The 16,076-nt window shown below is 38.1% G+C and overlaps 1 protein-coding gene across 4 annotated transcripts in view; it reads left to right on the forward strand.

Annotated features, from left to right (window-relative positions):
- Kmt2a (lysine methyltransferase 2A) overlaps positions 1 to 16,076 on the forward strand; it is an 86,146-nt gene that overhangs the window by 26,336 nt on the left and 43,734 nt on the right. For all 4 annotated transcript variants that reach the window (XM_078047117.1, XM_078047118.1, XM_078047119.1 and 1 more), the window contains 7 exons: positions 3,129 to 3,198; positions 7,105 to 9,755; positions 11,164 to 11,341; positions 12,499 to 12,733; positions 14,659 to 14,723; positions 15,204 to 15,581; positions 15,884 to 15,957. In XM_078047117.1, the coding sequence (XP_077903243.1) occupies positions 3,129 to 3,198; positions 7,105 to 9,755; positions 11,164 to 11,341; positions 12,499 to 12,733; positions 14,659 to 14,723; positions 15,204 to 15,581; positions 15,884 to 15,957 (3,651 nt within the window). The remainder of the gene's footprint in view (positions 1 to 3,128; positions 3,199 to 7,104; positions 9,756 to 11,163; positions 11,342 to 12,498; positions 12,734 to 14,658; positions 14,724 to 15,203; positions 15,582 to 15,883; positions 15,958 to 16,076) is intronic.

A 16,076-nucleotide genomic window follows, 5' to 3' on the forward strand; every position in this document is an offset into this window, starting at 1 on the left:
GGCGAGCGCGCTACCGCTTGAGCCACATCCCCAGCCCCCAGTTAAAGTGCTTTTGTGGAAGAAATAGTTCTACTGCTTCATCACAAATATAACCAACAACTAAAGAATTAAAATTCTGCCAGTAAAACAAAAATCCCAAATGTTAAGATATTTATAAGTAAAGTAATATTTACTAGTAAATGTATGCATGGAAGTTCTTAGATAACTGGTTATCCCAGAGTTATGGGTAGGAGTAATAAATTTTATGTGTATTAATTCACAATTAGATTTCACTTAGGAAGTTACATTAGATAGCTTAATTTGTCATAATCACTGGAAGCTAAATGTGAGCAATTCATTATGCTCAACTCAGCAAGGGTGTTTTTCTGTCTTTTCTATCTTTGGAAGTAAGAAAATGTTACAGTGTTGGCAGTCTGGTCTCCAAGAACATCATTGTGCAGAAGGAATAGGTTTCAGGGCTCTTGCCTATACTCTTTCTTGGAATGCTGTGCCCATCAGAGAAAGCCCTGTCAAGAGGAAAAATAGGTATGATGAATTACTGTCTCGACCCAGGTCCTAGATTCCTTGGTCAAGTGTAGCATATGTCTCCTGTGCCCTCTCCTGACTTCAGGGCTATCCAGGCTTATGATGACATAGTAGCAAACATGGACTTAATTGTAGCGCGCTCTCTCTCTTGTGCTCTCTTTCTCTCTCTCTTTGTATAGTTATTACCTTAGTCCTTTGGCTAAGAGGCAAGTCTGAATCCTTTGGACTGTTACCTTGTTTACATTCTCCAGGGAGCCCACAGGTTTAAAGTGATGGAGCCAGTTAAGAAGCCTGTTGCTTATGATATAGTGCAGTGTGTGCAATAGGAAGGATTTATTTATCCAGATAAGATTTTTGGACTAATTAGGCTTTTCTGAGTTTTGTCTTCTTTTTTGGTAATATCATAGCCTACAAGTATAAACCCTGGAAAAATCATTGCAGAAATTTATTTGGGGTTAGTTCCCACGTTTCCTAGGTCTGAAGTTGTTTTAAATGAAGAGATAAGATTTTTCTTATTCACAAATGATATTCACAATGAGTTCACTTTACATTTTTTTGAAGTAAAAATATTTAATAATTTTACTTTTAACTTCTTTTAATATTTTTAGTTGTAGATGGACACAATATCTTTATTTTATTTGTTTACTTATATGTGGTGCTGAGGTTCAAACCCAGGGCCTCATGTATGAGGCAAGTGCTCTGCCACTGAGCCAGAACCCCAGTGTCTACTTTTAACTTCTTGATAAAGGAAGAAATTATGTGGATATGTCCTCTAGTATGTATTTCTTTCTCTTTTTTTAGCCTTTATTTTATTTATTTATCTTTATGTGGTGTTGAGGATCAAACCCAGGGCCTCACAAGTGCTAGGCAAATGCTCTACTGCTGAGCTATAACCCCAGCCCTAGTATGTATTTCTTAAATTTAGGTTTAGTATATTTTTATTATTATTTTTTTAGTTGTAGATGGACACAATCCCTTTATTTTATTTATTTATTTTTTATGTGGTCCTGAGGATCGAACCCAGTGCCTCAAGCATGTTAGATGAGCGCTGTACTGCTGAGCCACATCCCCAGCCCTATGATGAGTTTTAAAATCTCTTTTAAAAAAGATAATTTTAGCTGTTTCTTAAATACTCTGATATTAGTAATTTCAGAGCAAAAACTTTTTTAGAGTTTAATAAGAACTATGTCTCAGCCAGGCAATGAGGTCCAGCTACTCAGGAGACTGAGGAAAGCATTGCAAGTTCAAGGTCAGCCTAGGCAACTTAAGAAGACCTTGCCTCAAAATAAAAATGGGGTGGGGATGTAACTCAGTGGTAGAACACACCTGGGTTCAATCCCTAGTACCGTATAAACAAAGCAAAACAAAAACAAATTGCATGTCAGCTGGACAGTGGGCAGAATTATTTTGTTCCTCAAAAATATTTAAATTTAAGAGTTGAACTTGCTAATTTATCTAAAAGGTTGCATTTACTTTTTAATATATTCCTGGTTGAAAAGTACTTAAACAGATTAACACCTGACTTCAGCTTTAAAGTAACCGGGAAAGAACTAACTCTTAAACAGAAAATCCACCAGTGTTGTCCACATACATGGGAGCTTAGCTCCTAAGAGGAAAACTGGGGAGCTTTAATTGATGAAACTTAGGGATTTACCAAAATTAATTGGAAATTTAAATAAGTCTGTTTTTCATTCTTTATTTTGATCTTGTTTTATGTGGATTTTTGTCTTTGGAATCTGAAATTCTTTATCTGCTTTTCTCTCTGAAAGAACTTACTTTGAATTGGTGACTTTCTATTAATCAATTTGTTTCAAAAGAGAACTTGTTCCAAATAAGTTGAATGAATCCTTAGTGTTTTTTTAAAGGCATATTATAAGTTGGAGGTAAGGAGAAATTTTAAGTAGATCTGAAAATAAGATGTTTCCCTAAGTTTTAGCAAAAGGATTTCACCTATATGTGGTCAATTTATGATCTCTTTCACCAATGCTGCTGCCCACCATTAAGTCTCTTATCACAGGGCATTTAAAAATGATGCCATAAAATGCATGTTGAGAATCTCTGTATCTCAGATGTACAGAAATCACATCTAAATGTCAATTCCTGAGTTAAGGAACTGACAATTATGGCACTTTCAGTCTCTATTAATAGTTAGTAGGCAGGAAATTATTGTGTTATTTATGTTATTACTTATCTGTCTGTAGACTTAAATATTTGTTGAAAAGCATTTGTTTGTTTCATTGGGGCTATATATTTTTACCATTGTGCTAATTTGCTTACCTGAATTGTATTAAAGTTGTCCTTTAATTGTTTTGGGCTAAATCTGTAGTTTGAAATTTTAGGATTATCCCCTGTGTACTATACATCAAAGATGAAATTTTAATGCTTTGTTCATTTACTACACAGCTCCTATTTGTCTGTAATGAAGCTGTATGGCTGGGCCCATCTATTTCAATAATAGTTATTTTATAGCTTCCTTTTGGATGTTGTTTAATATGAGAGGATAATTTTCCCAAATTCATTCAGAGGATTCTGGGCATTTCTTTGGGATATGTTCATGTTCGTGTTTTTGCTTCTGATTTTAAAATAATTTTCCTTTGTTGTAGGATGAGCAGTTCTTAGGTTTTGGCTCAGATGAAGAAGTCAGAGTTCGAAGTCCCACAAGGTCTCCTTCAGGTATGGCCATTTAAGCTCACAGTGTCTTGAAATTTTGTTTGTTAGGGTATTGAGGTTTCTTTTTTGTCTTCTGTGTATATAGAGAATAATCTATAATCCGGGGCACAGGAAATGGCTTATGAGCTAGACTTTTGGGGGATGCTGCTCTGTCAGGTCACATTTGGTTCATTCTTCAGAATGTTTCTCTCTGGGAGATACTTGCAGAATGGGAATGGGTTTCCACAGAATGATTGGGAAACCTGATATGTTTGAAGATACCCTACTAAGTTCTTCCTCAGTTACACATTTTTGTATTATGTATTAGTATATACCGCCTTTGGAAATAATTTGGCTATTATTTTTCACAGGTGAAATTTGGTCTATTGTCAAAGAACTAAACACAAAATTAGACGATATGAAACAATTTTATCTGGTTCTTGAAAGGTATATTAAAAAAAGAAAACATTGTGGTTAGCTCTTGCGCTGCTAGGCCTAAAAGACCTAACAAGAACAATTGTAGAGAAGGAAAGGTTTATTTGGGCAGCTCACCGTTTAGAGATCTCAGTTTATGGATAGCTGGGTCCATTCCTTGGGGCTCAAGGTGAGGCAGAATATCATGGTGGAAGAGTGAGGCAGAGGGAAGAAGTTTACATAATGATCTAGAAGCAGAGAGAGACTCCACTCACCAGATACAAAATATGTACCCCAAAGGCATGACCCCAATTACTCACCACATCCAGCCACACCCTACCCGCCTTCAATTACCACTCAATTAATCCCATCGGAATTAATTCACTGATTGGGTTGAGGTTCTCATAACCCAATCTCTTGTCCTCTGAATCTTCTTGCATTTGTCTCCCACATGAGCTTTTGGAGGACATCCACACCAAATCATAACAGAAAGTAAAAGTTATATGAGGTGTTTCCATTTGTTTAGCAATATATGTCATTGTTCTCACTAACAAAATATCTAGAATAGCTTGACATTCTAGACTTACAAGCAGTTTCCTAAGAGAAGATCCTCAATGTAAATAACATTTTTTAACTTGCATAATTCAATTTTGTATAGAACAGGGCTTAAAGATTTTATTTTGCCCCAGGGGTATAGGAGGAATTGAACTAAAGGGCACTCAGCCACTGAGCCACATTCCCCAGCCCTATTTTGTATTCTGTTTAGAGACAGGTCTCACTGAGTTGCTTAGTGCCTTGTTATTGCTGAAGCTGGCTTTGAATGCATAGTCCTCCTGTGTCAGCCTCCTGAGCTGCTGGGATTATAGGCACACGCCACTGCACCCAGCTAGGGCTAAAGATTTTTTGATGGAACATACATTCTCCCATCCTGCTGACATTCCAATTTATTATATGATTGTCTTGGATTTTATGTGAATAGACAATGTATTTAAATATGGTAAATATGATATAGTTAGCTGGTTTTGTTCTTTAACTTAGTTTGTGATGTTTGCTGGCATTTGGGTCGCACTTAAAGTCATGATATGTTACATAGCAATCTAATTCTAATTCCCAAGTTCACAATTATTCTTTATCCAAATGGTGTTGATATTGCCATTCTAGTTGGGAGAAGTTTGCTAATACTACCTGAGTATCTGTGCTATTTAGACTGTGGCAGTGGTTTCTTGAAGATGTGTTGAATCCTTAAAACTTCATATTGGAAAGGAATTTTAGGGATCATCTGGTCCAACCCTTCATTTACAGAGGACAAAATGAGGCCAAGAAAATATATGATGAACATTTATTTATAACCAACGTGTGAGTTCTTTGGATATGTTGTGGATTAAGGAAGTTTGCAGAGCTAGAACCCTGTCTGTTCTGCTTTATTCTACTTATCTACCAACACTTTTTGAAAAAGTAGGGTGGAAGAGGTTTTTTGGATTGATTAAGCCCTCTGAATAACCATGTTCAAGTCTACCAAAATCAGGAATCTCTTCATGTACTTTACAGGATGAGTTTATACACACACACACACACACACATGTGTGTATATATATATATATATGTGTGTGTGTGTGTATGTGTGTATGTGTGTGTGTGTGTATACACACACATACACACACACACACTAGTTGTTGATGGAACTTTATTTTATTTATTTATTTATATGTGGTCCTGAGAATCTAACCCAGTGCCTCACATGTGTGAGGCAAGCACTCTACTGCTGAGCTATAGTCCCAGCCTTGGGCATGAATTTTTAACTTACAACTCTTAGGATCATTTTTTCTAAAGTTTTTTTTTCTTGGCTGTCAGTTTACTTTGAATCATGTACTTTTTTTTTGGCCATATGGATATTCTTCATTATTTATAAAATGAAAAGTAGTTTCTCTGCTGTCTTCTTGTCTGTTACATTTGTTATATTAGTATATATTGAGAATGGATTTGCGAATCTTTATTAAGGGAAGTCTCGTAAGTTAATTGGTAAGAAATGAATTTATATTTTAAAAGCTCAACAATAAGACTCTTTTGTAGATTTCTATTTTGTTAGAAAGTGGCTCCATCGTAAAAATGTTCATACTGGCCTAAATCTGTTTCAATCCCTGTTCAGGGAAGTTTTAGTTTCAGAAGAATGTTCTCCTATAAAACACTGAGAGTTGGAAATGTAGCTCAGTGGTAGAGGACTTAGCATGCACGAGGCACAGGGTTCCATCCCCAGTACCATAAAAATAAAACGAAACAAAACTTATAAAACACTGAAAAGTCAAGAGAGAAAATGTGATATCATAGGCAAATTTTAATACATTTTAAAATTCAGGTTTATGTAAGTATTTGAGAGTCCTGTTTTCTTAAATCTGTTGATAAGTAGCAAATTGAGCTAGTTTGTAAATGGGCAAATTTCCTTTATTAGAATAGAAGTAATTTGATTTAATATATTGCTGATTTGTTCTTGATATCAGTTAAAGTTAAATCTTTTTGTAACTTGGGACTAAGTAGTTCAAGAGTCACTAGATAGGAAAGTAGATTAGTGGACACATTATGTCACTTCACATACCACTGGGTTCAGTGACCTTATTCTGAGATCTTATGAATGATTATTTTCCTATTTAATAAAACTTTCTTAGTTTACTTTGGTAAAACATGGGCTGGGGATATAGCTCAGTTGGTAGATTGCTTGCCATACATGTACAAGGCCCTGGATTCAATCCCCAGCACCACCAAAACCAAAACAAAACTTGGGTAAAACAGATTGAATATGTAGGATGCTGAGCTGCCCAGGAGACTTTTCCTATGAAAGTTAGTATGTTATTGGTTGAAGAGCACCTTGTTCAAATTTATTCAAAGTCAAAATGTTGAAATAAAAAGGTAGGATGATTGCTGGGGTGCATGCCTGTAATCTCAGCAGCTCGGGAGGCTGAGACAGGAGGATCTCAAGTTCAAAGCCAGCCTCAGCAATAGCAAGGCACCAAGCAACTCAATGAGACCCTGTTTCTAAATAAAATACAAAATAGAGCTGGGGATATGGCTCAGTGCTTGTGTGCCCCTGAGTTCAACCCCCCAGTAAACATCCCCCCCTCAAATAAAAGTGATATTATTTACTAGAAGCAGATTTTAAATGTTATTGTTAGTGGCTAGAATAAGGTAGTATAATTTTGAAAAAGAAAAAATTTTACTTCAGAAAAGAACTTGCTCATCTGAAAATTGTAGAAAAATTAGTTTTCAATGGAGAACCTCTTATTATCTTGATTTCTATGTCAAAAATAATTAAATGTTCTTTCAAGAGGAATGTTATTTACTTTTTTTTTTTTGAGACAAAATTTTGGTGAAAAGAAATTAAGCACAATTAAGATGTTCTGTTGACTCAATAGACCCAAGTTGAGTTCAGTACAAAATGGCCTGTGCTAAATTATAATCAGCTTAGTTAAGCCCTGAACTACATAGCTAAATATATGCTCTTCATTGTTTAATTTCTATACACAGTTAAAACTAGTCCTCGAAAACCTCGCGGGAGACCTAGAAGTGGCTCTGACCGAAATTCAGCTATCCTCCCAGACCCATCTGTGTTTTCCCCTCTAAATAAATCAGAGACCAAATCTGGAGATAAGATCAAGAAGAAAGATTCTAAAAGTATAGAAAAGAAAAGAGGAAGACCTCCCACATTCCCTGGAGTAAAAATCAAAATAACACATGGAAAGGACATTTCAGAGTTACCAAAGGGAAACAAAGAAGATAGCCTGAAAAAAATTAAACGGACACCTTCTGCTACATTTCAACAAGCCACAAAGATTAAAAAATTAAGAGCAGGTAAACTCTCTCCTCTCAAGTCTAAGTTTAAGACAGGGAAGCTTCAAATAGGAAGGAAAGGGGTGCAGATTGTACGACGGCGAGGAAGGCCTCCATCAACAGAACGGATAAAGACCCCTTCGGATCTCCTCATTAATTCTGAACTGGAAAAGTCCCAGAAGGTTCGGAAAGACAAGGAAGGAACACCTCCACCCACGAAAGAAGATAAGACAGTTGTCAGACAAAGCCCTCGAAGGATTAAGCCGGTCAGGATTATTCCTTCTTCTAAAAGGACAGATGCAACAATTGCTAAGCAACTTTTGCAGAGGGCAAAAAAGGGGGCTCAAAAGAAAATTGAGAAAGAAGCAGCACAGCTGCAAGGAAGAAAGGTGAAGACACAGGTCAAAAACATCCGACAGTTCATCATGCCTGTTGTCAGTGCTATCTCCTCACGAATCATTAAAACCCCTCGGCGGTTTATAGAGGATGAGGATTATGACCCTCCCATTAAAATTGCCCGGCTGGAGTCTACACCAAATAGTAGATTCAGTGCCACATCCTGTGGATCTTCTGAAAAATCAAGTGCAGCTTCTCAGCACTCCTCTCAAATGTCTTCAGACTCCTCCCGATCTAGCAGCCCCAGTGTTACTTCCACAGATTCTCAGGCCTCTGAGGAGATTCAGGTACTTCCTGAAGAGCGGAGTGACACCCCTGAAGTTCATACTCCACTGCCTATTTCCCAGTCCCCAGAAAACGAGAGTAATGATCGGAGAAGCAGAAGGTATTCAGTGTCAGAGAGAAGTTTTGGATCTAGAACAACTAAAAAATTACCAACTCTGCAGAGTGCCCCCCAGCAGCAGACCTCCTCCTCTCCACCTCCACCTCTGCTTACTCCCCCTCCTCCACTGCAGCCAGCCTCCAGTATCTCTGACCACACACCCTGGCTTATGCCTCCAACAATCCCCTTAGCATCACCGTTTTTGCCTGCTTCTGCTGCTCCCATGCAAGGGAAGCGAAAATCTATTTTGCGAGAGCCGACATTTAGGTGGACTTCTTTAAAGCATTCTAGGTCAGAGCCACAATACTTTTCCTCAGCAAAGTATGCCAAAGAAGGTCTGATTCGCAAACCAATATTTGATAATTTCCGACCCCCTCCACTAACTCCTGAGGATGTTGGCTTCGCATCTGGTTTTTCTACATCTGGTTCTGCTGCTTCAGCCAGGTTGTTTTCACCACTCCATTCTGGAACAAGGTTTGATATGCACAAAAGGAGCCCTCTTCTGAGAGCTCCAAGATTTACTCCAAGTGAGGCACACTCTAGAATATTTGAGTCTGTAACCTTGCCTAGTAATCGAACTTCTGCTGGAACATCCTCTTCAGGAGTATCTAATAGAAAAAGGAAAAGAAAAGTGTTTAGTCCTATTCGATCTGAACCAAGATCTCCTTCTCACTCTATGAGGACAAGAAGCGGAAGGCTAAGTACTTCTGAGCTGTCACCTCTCACCCCCCCGTCTTCTGTCTCTTCCTCGTTAAGCATTTCTGTTAGTCCTCTTGCCACTAGTGCCTTAAACCCAACTTTTACTTTTCCTTCTCATTCCCTGACTCAGTCTGGGGAATCTCCAGAGAAAAATCAGAGACCAAGGAAGCCGACTTGTGCTCCAGCAGAGCCATTTTCATCAAGTAGTCCTACTCCTCTCTTTCCTTGGTTTACCCCAGGCTCTCAGACTGAGAGGGGGAGAAATAAAGACAAGGCCCCTGAGGAGCTGTCCAAAGATCGAGATGCTGAGAAGAGCATGGAGAAGGACAAGAGTAGAGAGAGAGATCGGGAGAGAGAAAAAGAGAATAAGCGGGAGTCAAAGAAAGAGAAAAGAAAAAAGGGATCAGAAATTCAGAGTAGTTCTGCTTTGTATCCTGTGGGTAGGGTTTCCAAAGAGAAGGTGGTTGGTGAAGATGTTGCCACTTCATCTTCTGCCAAAAAAGCAACTGGGCGGAAGAAGTCTTCATCACTTGATTCTGGGACTGATATTGCTTCTGTGACTCTTGGGGATACAACAGCTGTCAAAACCAAAATACTTATAAAGAAAGGGAGAGGAAATCTGGAAAAAAACAACTTGGACCTCGGCCCAACTGCCCCATCCCTGGAGAAGGAGAAAACCCTCTGCCTTTCCACTCCTTCATCTAGCACTGTTAAACATTCCACTTCCTCCATAGGCTCCATGTTGGCTCAGGCAGACAAGCTTCCAATGACTGACAAGAGGGTTGCCAGCCTCCTAAAAAAGGCCAAAGCCCAGCTCTGCAAGATTGAGAAGAGTAAGAGTCTTAAACAAACTGACCAGCCCAAAGCACAGGTACTCCTTTGACCTTGCCTTTAAAACTATCAGTTTACTGCACCCCTTCTACAGGCTAGATTTAATTAAGCTAAATGTCTCAGTTACATCCAGTTGTGTAAAAAGTATGGTAGAGGGGTGGTGTATGCAATGGTTTTTCAAAGACTGGTAGGATTTTGTTAATTAGAAAATGGGAAGGCATTAACATTCTAAGTAGAGGGAACAGTGTGGATAGAGATGTAAAAGTATAAAACGTATATGAGAAAGTGTGAACTAAGTAGCTAAAAGATAGGTTGGAACGATATTACAGACTGCTGAGTTGTTTGAGGTATAATCTGGGGCTTAAATTTTGAAAGAACATTTTTATAGTTACGTTTTAATATTTATCAAAGAAGAGAAAACGAGAACATTCTCTTTCTCTGTGTAGTGAGTGATTAGAGCAATAGATAATAGATGTTTGTGACATACAAATGGGAAGCTTATCCTTAATTTGTGGAGCAGAAAAAATGTAGAATTCAGTTCATTAAGATGACACCAAACAAGCCGGGCCCGGTGGCGCACGCCTGTAATCCCAGCAGTTTGGGAGGCTAAGGCAGGAGGATTGCGAGTTCAAAGCCAGCCTCAGCAAAAATGAGGCGCTAAGCAACTTAGTGAAACCCTGTCTCTAAATAAAATACAAAATAGGGCTGGGGATGTGGCTCAGTGGTGGCGTGCCCTGAGTTCAATACCCAGTACCCCACTGCCCATCCCCTCAAAAAAGATGACACCATACCAAACCAATTTTTACCAGGATCAGCAATTTTTGTTCTGTAGTAGATGTATATTTATTTATTTCAACATACCGAGTTAGTTTAAAATGGCCCAAAACTTAGATTTTATGTTGTAATTCCCCTTTGAGCCATATTTACATTTAATGATTCTACCAATTGAGAGTTCTACTAGCAGTGTGACAAGACTTATTTCTGACACTATGTTGGATGGTTTTGGTTTGCCTTCTGGTGATAAGACCAATGGCTTTTCAGTATGTGAGATACTTATGTTTGGAGCCATGGTCTTTTATATTTTCATTTATAGATTATTTCACCCACTTCTCTGTTGATAAGGAAATATAGGAAACAATCTATAGTTAGAAAACCAGACTGAACCTTTTTGTTACATAGATTGACAGCTTGAATTTTGAGGGAAATTGTAAAGAATTAGTATAATTGGAAATGGAAGATTTCTGTTTTTGATGAGAGGCCTTTTTGCTGCCATTTTCAGAATGCAGAAGTAGTTGATTTCTGTGTATTGATAGGGCTTATCAGCTGGGAGTAATTAGTTGCATGTTTTGATAATGGATCTAATGAAGTGCTCAAGTATACCTTGGCTTCATTTAATTATATTTGCAGCATGCATGATCGTCATCATTTTTGTCTTTTCTTGTGTTTAGGGTCAAGAAAGTGATTCATCAGAGACCTCTGTGCGAGGACCTCGAATTAAACATGTCTGTAGAAGAGCTGCTGTTGCCCTTGGCCGAAAACGAGCTGTGTTTCCTGATGACATGCCCACCCTGAGTGCCTTACCATGGGAAGAACGAGAAAAGATTTTGTCTTCCATGGGAAATGATGGTAGGTCAGAGGGTTAGTGTTGGGATATAAACAGTCTTTTGACTTGTTCACCAGTCTTTCCAAGATACCCAGTAGCAGAGCTGGGATTGTGGCTCAGCCGTAGAGTGTTCAATCTTCAGCATCACATAAAAATAAAGGCATTGTGTTGTGTCCATCTACACCTAAAACAATAAATATTAAAAAAAAAAAAAAAGATAACCAGTAGGCTGTTCATAGTTTGGGTCTTTCAAAAAACAGATAACTAGAGGGTGTTAAATGTGTAAGGATTTTATTACAGGAAATGCCTGAGTAAAAAAAGAGACAAGTAGCCAGGAAAAACTGGGAGAGTTGTCAGACTCTAGTGCAAGAAGAGAGGGAAGGAAGGTTGGGCAGAACCTTCTTAGATTGCCATGCAGTATTAGGTTTGGCAAGGCTGTCAGGGAGTCCTCCAACAAAGCTGGCTGTCAGAGGAGACTTGTGTGTCTCAGAAACGAGCCTACCTTGGTAACTTACTGCTGGGGAGCAACCATGTAGCCTCTTTATCATTGGATTTCCGAGGGGCCCTTGGTCAGTTATGCTCCCTGAAATTGGAGGTCTGTGAGACACATTCTCATAATTGCCATATAGTTCTGAAATGTTGGGTTGCAGCTTTAACAAATTTAGAGATTTAGAGAATCCTTAGAAGCATTCAATTCATGTTCTTGATTCTAGGTTAGACTGTCTTGTTTTCAGTATTTGGATTTTTGCTTTCATTAAGCTGCAAGGTACAGTTCTTTTTAAACATTTAAATAATTACTTAGAAAAAAATCTGAGTTCTACATATGAATATTTTTGCGTGGTGGTACATACTAGTAATCCCAGGAACTTGGAGGCTGAGGCAGGAGGATCATGAGTCTAGGCAACCTAGCAAGTCACTCTCAAAATTTTTTAAACTAATAGAAAAAATTAAAAAATAAAAATAAAAAAGGAGGGGAGGCCTTGGACTGTAACTTAAAAGTAGAGTGTCACTGGGTTCAATCCCCAGTACCCTCCAAAAAATGTATTTTCATTTTTTGATTACCAATTAAAATGAAGTTTGAATGTATCTAATGATTTAAAGGGATTTTAAGGGTTTTGCCCTCTACTTCCAAAAAGGAAATGGATACTCCTTTGGAATTAATGGCACATTTCTTTAACAGACAAGTCATCAATTGCTGGCTCAGAAGATGCTGAACCTCTTGCTCCACCCATCAAACCAATTAAGCCTGTCACCAGAAACAAGGCCCCTCAGGAACCTCCAGTAAAGAAAGGACGAAGATCAAGGCGCTGTGGGCAGTGTCCTGGCTGCCAGGTGCCTGAGGACTGTGGAGTTTGCACTAATTGCTTAGACAAGCCCAAGTTTGGTGGCCGCAATATAAAGAAGCAGTGCTGCAAGTAAGTGGGTCTTACTCTGAGGTGTTGGCCTCTCAATCATGAAGGTTTCTTATTTATCCCTGGATTGTTGCAAAGATACATTAGGAAACTGAAAGTGATTGTATTGAATCTCCTTGAGCTGCAAGATTAGTTGCAGAGTTGGATTTTGTGAAGTGTTTAGATTTGGGCTATCCTTAAATAAGGAATGCTCTGGGGCAGTGCTATCTAATAGAATAGAGTGGTGGAAATGTTCTGTATGTGCTCAGTTCAATATGGTACTCATTAGCCACATGTGGCTATTGAGCATTTGGCTTGTGGCTAGGTTAACTGAGGAACTACATTTTTATTTCATTTCTTTTAAGTTAATTTAAATCTAAATAACCACATGTGAGTAGTGACTACCATATTAGTGCAGTTCTGGAGGGCTTCTGCTTAAAAGTTGACAAGTTTAAGCAGAATATTTATTGAACCAATTGAAACAACTTTTATCTTCATGACAGTTAGGAAACTTTAGAGACATCTTACCTGAATTTCTGGGCTCTCTGACTCAGAATACTATTTTTTCGCCCGTTTTAGTCAAACTTTTGCCATCTGTGATTTTATTTGTTTGAAATGAACCAGGAGAGTCACATAGTTAGAAATTTTGGTAATTGAACATCTCATAAATTGCCTGATACAAGTAGATATTTGGGGGGCTGGGGATATGGCTCAAGCGGTAGCGCACTCACCTGGCATGCGTGCGGCCCGGGTTCGATCCTCAGCACCACATACCAACAAAGATGTTGTGTCTGCCGAGAACTAAAAAATAAATATTAAAAATTCTCTCTCTCTCTCTCTCTCTCTCTCTCTCTCTCTCTCTCTCTCTCTCTCTCTCTCCTCTCTCATTCTCTCTTAAAAAAAATAAATAAAATTTAAAAAACAAACAAAACAAAAAAAAACAAGTAGATATTTGCTGAATGAATGAATGACATGAAAGTGATTATTTTAAAGCATAGTTGGAGGAAATACTGTACCAGGGCAGACAGTTTCTGTGCTTTGATTTGTCCTTAAGCAAGAATTTTGTCTTAGGTCCTTTAATGGTAAAAAGTGAGTTATTACAAAAAGGTACATGATAATAGGACACAACTGCACAGAATTTAGGGGTTGGAATAGACTGTACAATTTTAGCTTCATATTAAGTTTAAGTTTTATTAAATTTAAATAAAAGGGTGACAGTTATCAAAGCCATGAGATAGATATACCTATAGCATTACAGTGGCAGACAGAATGTGGGTGATTTTAGTCAGTTTTATGTGAATATGAATATTAAATCTCATAAAGGAAGCAGTACTCATATGATTACAAGAAATATTAATTGGGGGCTAGAGTTGTGGCTCAATAGTTGAGCACTCCCCTAGCATGTATGAGGCACTGATTTTGATCCTCGGCATGCATAGATAGATAGATAGATAGATGGATGGATGGATGTATTGTGTCCATCTACAACACAACAAAAAAATCTTAAAAAAAAAAAGAAATTTTATGGGGCTGGGGTTGTGGCTCAGCGGTAGTGCGCTTGCCTAGCATGTGTGAGGCCCTGGGTTCGATTTCCAGCACCACATAAAAATAAAATTAAGATATTGTGTCCACCTATAACTAAAAAATAAATATTAAAAAAAATTTAATTGATCATTTTGTGTGTGGTAATAGTCACTATTGAATTACAATAAATTTGAGGCCTATTTCCAAAATAATTTGCTGTTTTTAAGATCCTAAAGGTAGGCAAAAATTACTGATCCAAGAATTTTAAAGGCTCAGATTTAACTTGGGTAATAATTAATCCTTATTTCAGCTGTCAGGATGAACTTGAATAAAGATTCACTGATTTTTGCACATAAATCATCACTTGTTTCAGTTGCTTCTCTTTTAAATGCAATTTATTTTATAGCTTATCCCTTGTTTCCTAGGATGCGAAAATGTCAGAATCTACAATGGATGCCTTCCAAAGCCTACCTTCAGAAGCAAGCTAAAGGTAGTATTGTAAAAAGGCCTTCCCCCAGATCTCCCTGCTTTTATGTCATTGTTGTATACCTTCAGCATAAAGAGAATACTAGGGGTTTTTTGTTGTTATTGTTGTTGTTGTTTGTTTTGTTTTTTTCTTTTAAAGTTCTACTCTTTCCCGGGGAGTTGATGGTTGTTGAAGCTAGATGATAGGTACGTGGGGGTTCATTTGACTATTTGACTCTTCCTATATTTGGGGGTATGTTTGACAGTCCATAGTACCCAAAAAAATAAATAAATAAATAAATTCATAAAAATTGTAGTTTATCCCACTTCCTAGAGCAATAAAAATGTAGCTACTTCAGCTGATCAACTTGGCATTGTTTCTTGAATCTTTCAGTGCCAACTTTAGCTGCAGGAAACTGAGAACAAGATGATGTTACATTTCTGTTCTTTTTTAACAAAAATTTTTCTCATATTTATAGATTATCTTATTGTGTTGTTCCCCTAGCTGTGAAAAAGAAAGAGAAAAAGTCTAAGACCACTGAAAAGAAAGAAAGCAAAGAGAGCACTATTGTGAAAAGCTTGGTGGACTCTAGTCAGAAACCTCCCCCATCAGCACGTGAGGATCCTGCCCCAAAGAAGAGCAGCAATGAGCCTCCACCTCGAAAGCCAGTGGAGGAAAAGATTGAAGAAGGGAATGCCCCTGCACCCGGGCCTGAGCCCAAACAAGTCACCACTCCTGCTTCTAGGAAGTCCAGCAAGCAGGTCTCCCAGACAGCACCAGTCATCCCCCCTCAGCCACCTAGCACAGCACCACCAAGGAAAGAGATTCCCAAGATCACTCCGAGTGAGCCTAAGAAAAAGCAGCCTGTACCACCAGAGTCAGGTAAGCAAGGAAGGCAGGAAGGAATGGTGAACCACAGTGCTATACAGTGTGGTTCTACTGGTGTCTGGAACAACATTTGGAAACCTAAAATGTTTGAGGTATTCAGTTCTAGAAAATTGACTTTCTTTTTAATTGTTATGTAATAACAAAGAAAAGCAAAAAGAGAGAGAGAGAGATATTATCTTAATTTCCAGTGTGACTCTTGGAGTTCTTTGTTTTTTTCTAATGCCTCTTTCTTCACAGCAGTTGAACCTAAAGTATTCATTGCCAGCATTCATAGCAATATATTTTCAATTCTTTAGGTCCAGAGCAAAGCAAACCGAAAAAAGTGGCTCCCCGCCCAAGTATTCCTGTAAAACAAAAACCAAAAGAAAAGGTGAGGAGAGATTTGTTTTTCTGTGTTCTGTTATGCAGGGAAAAACCTTGTCCTTGACATTTTCATGATTAACCGAAAATTATGTAAATGGTGGTGGAATTTCTTAAAATTAACCAACT

This window comes from Ictidomys tridecemlineatus, chromosome 4 (genome assembly GCF_052094955.1).
Source record: "Ictidomys tridecemlineatus isolate mIctTri1 chromosome 4, mIctTri1.hap1, whole genome shotgun sequence".
NCBI lineage: Eukaryota > Metazoa > Chordata > Mammalia > Rodentia > Sciuridae > Ictidomys > Ictidomys tridecemlineatus.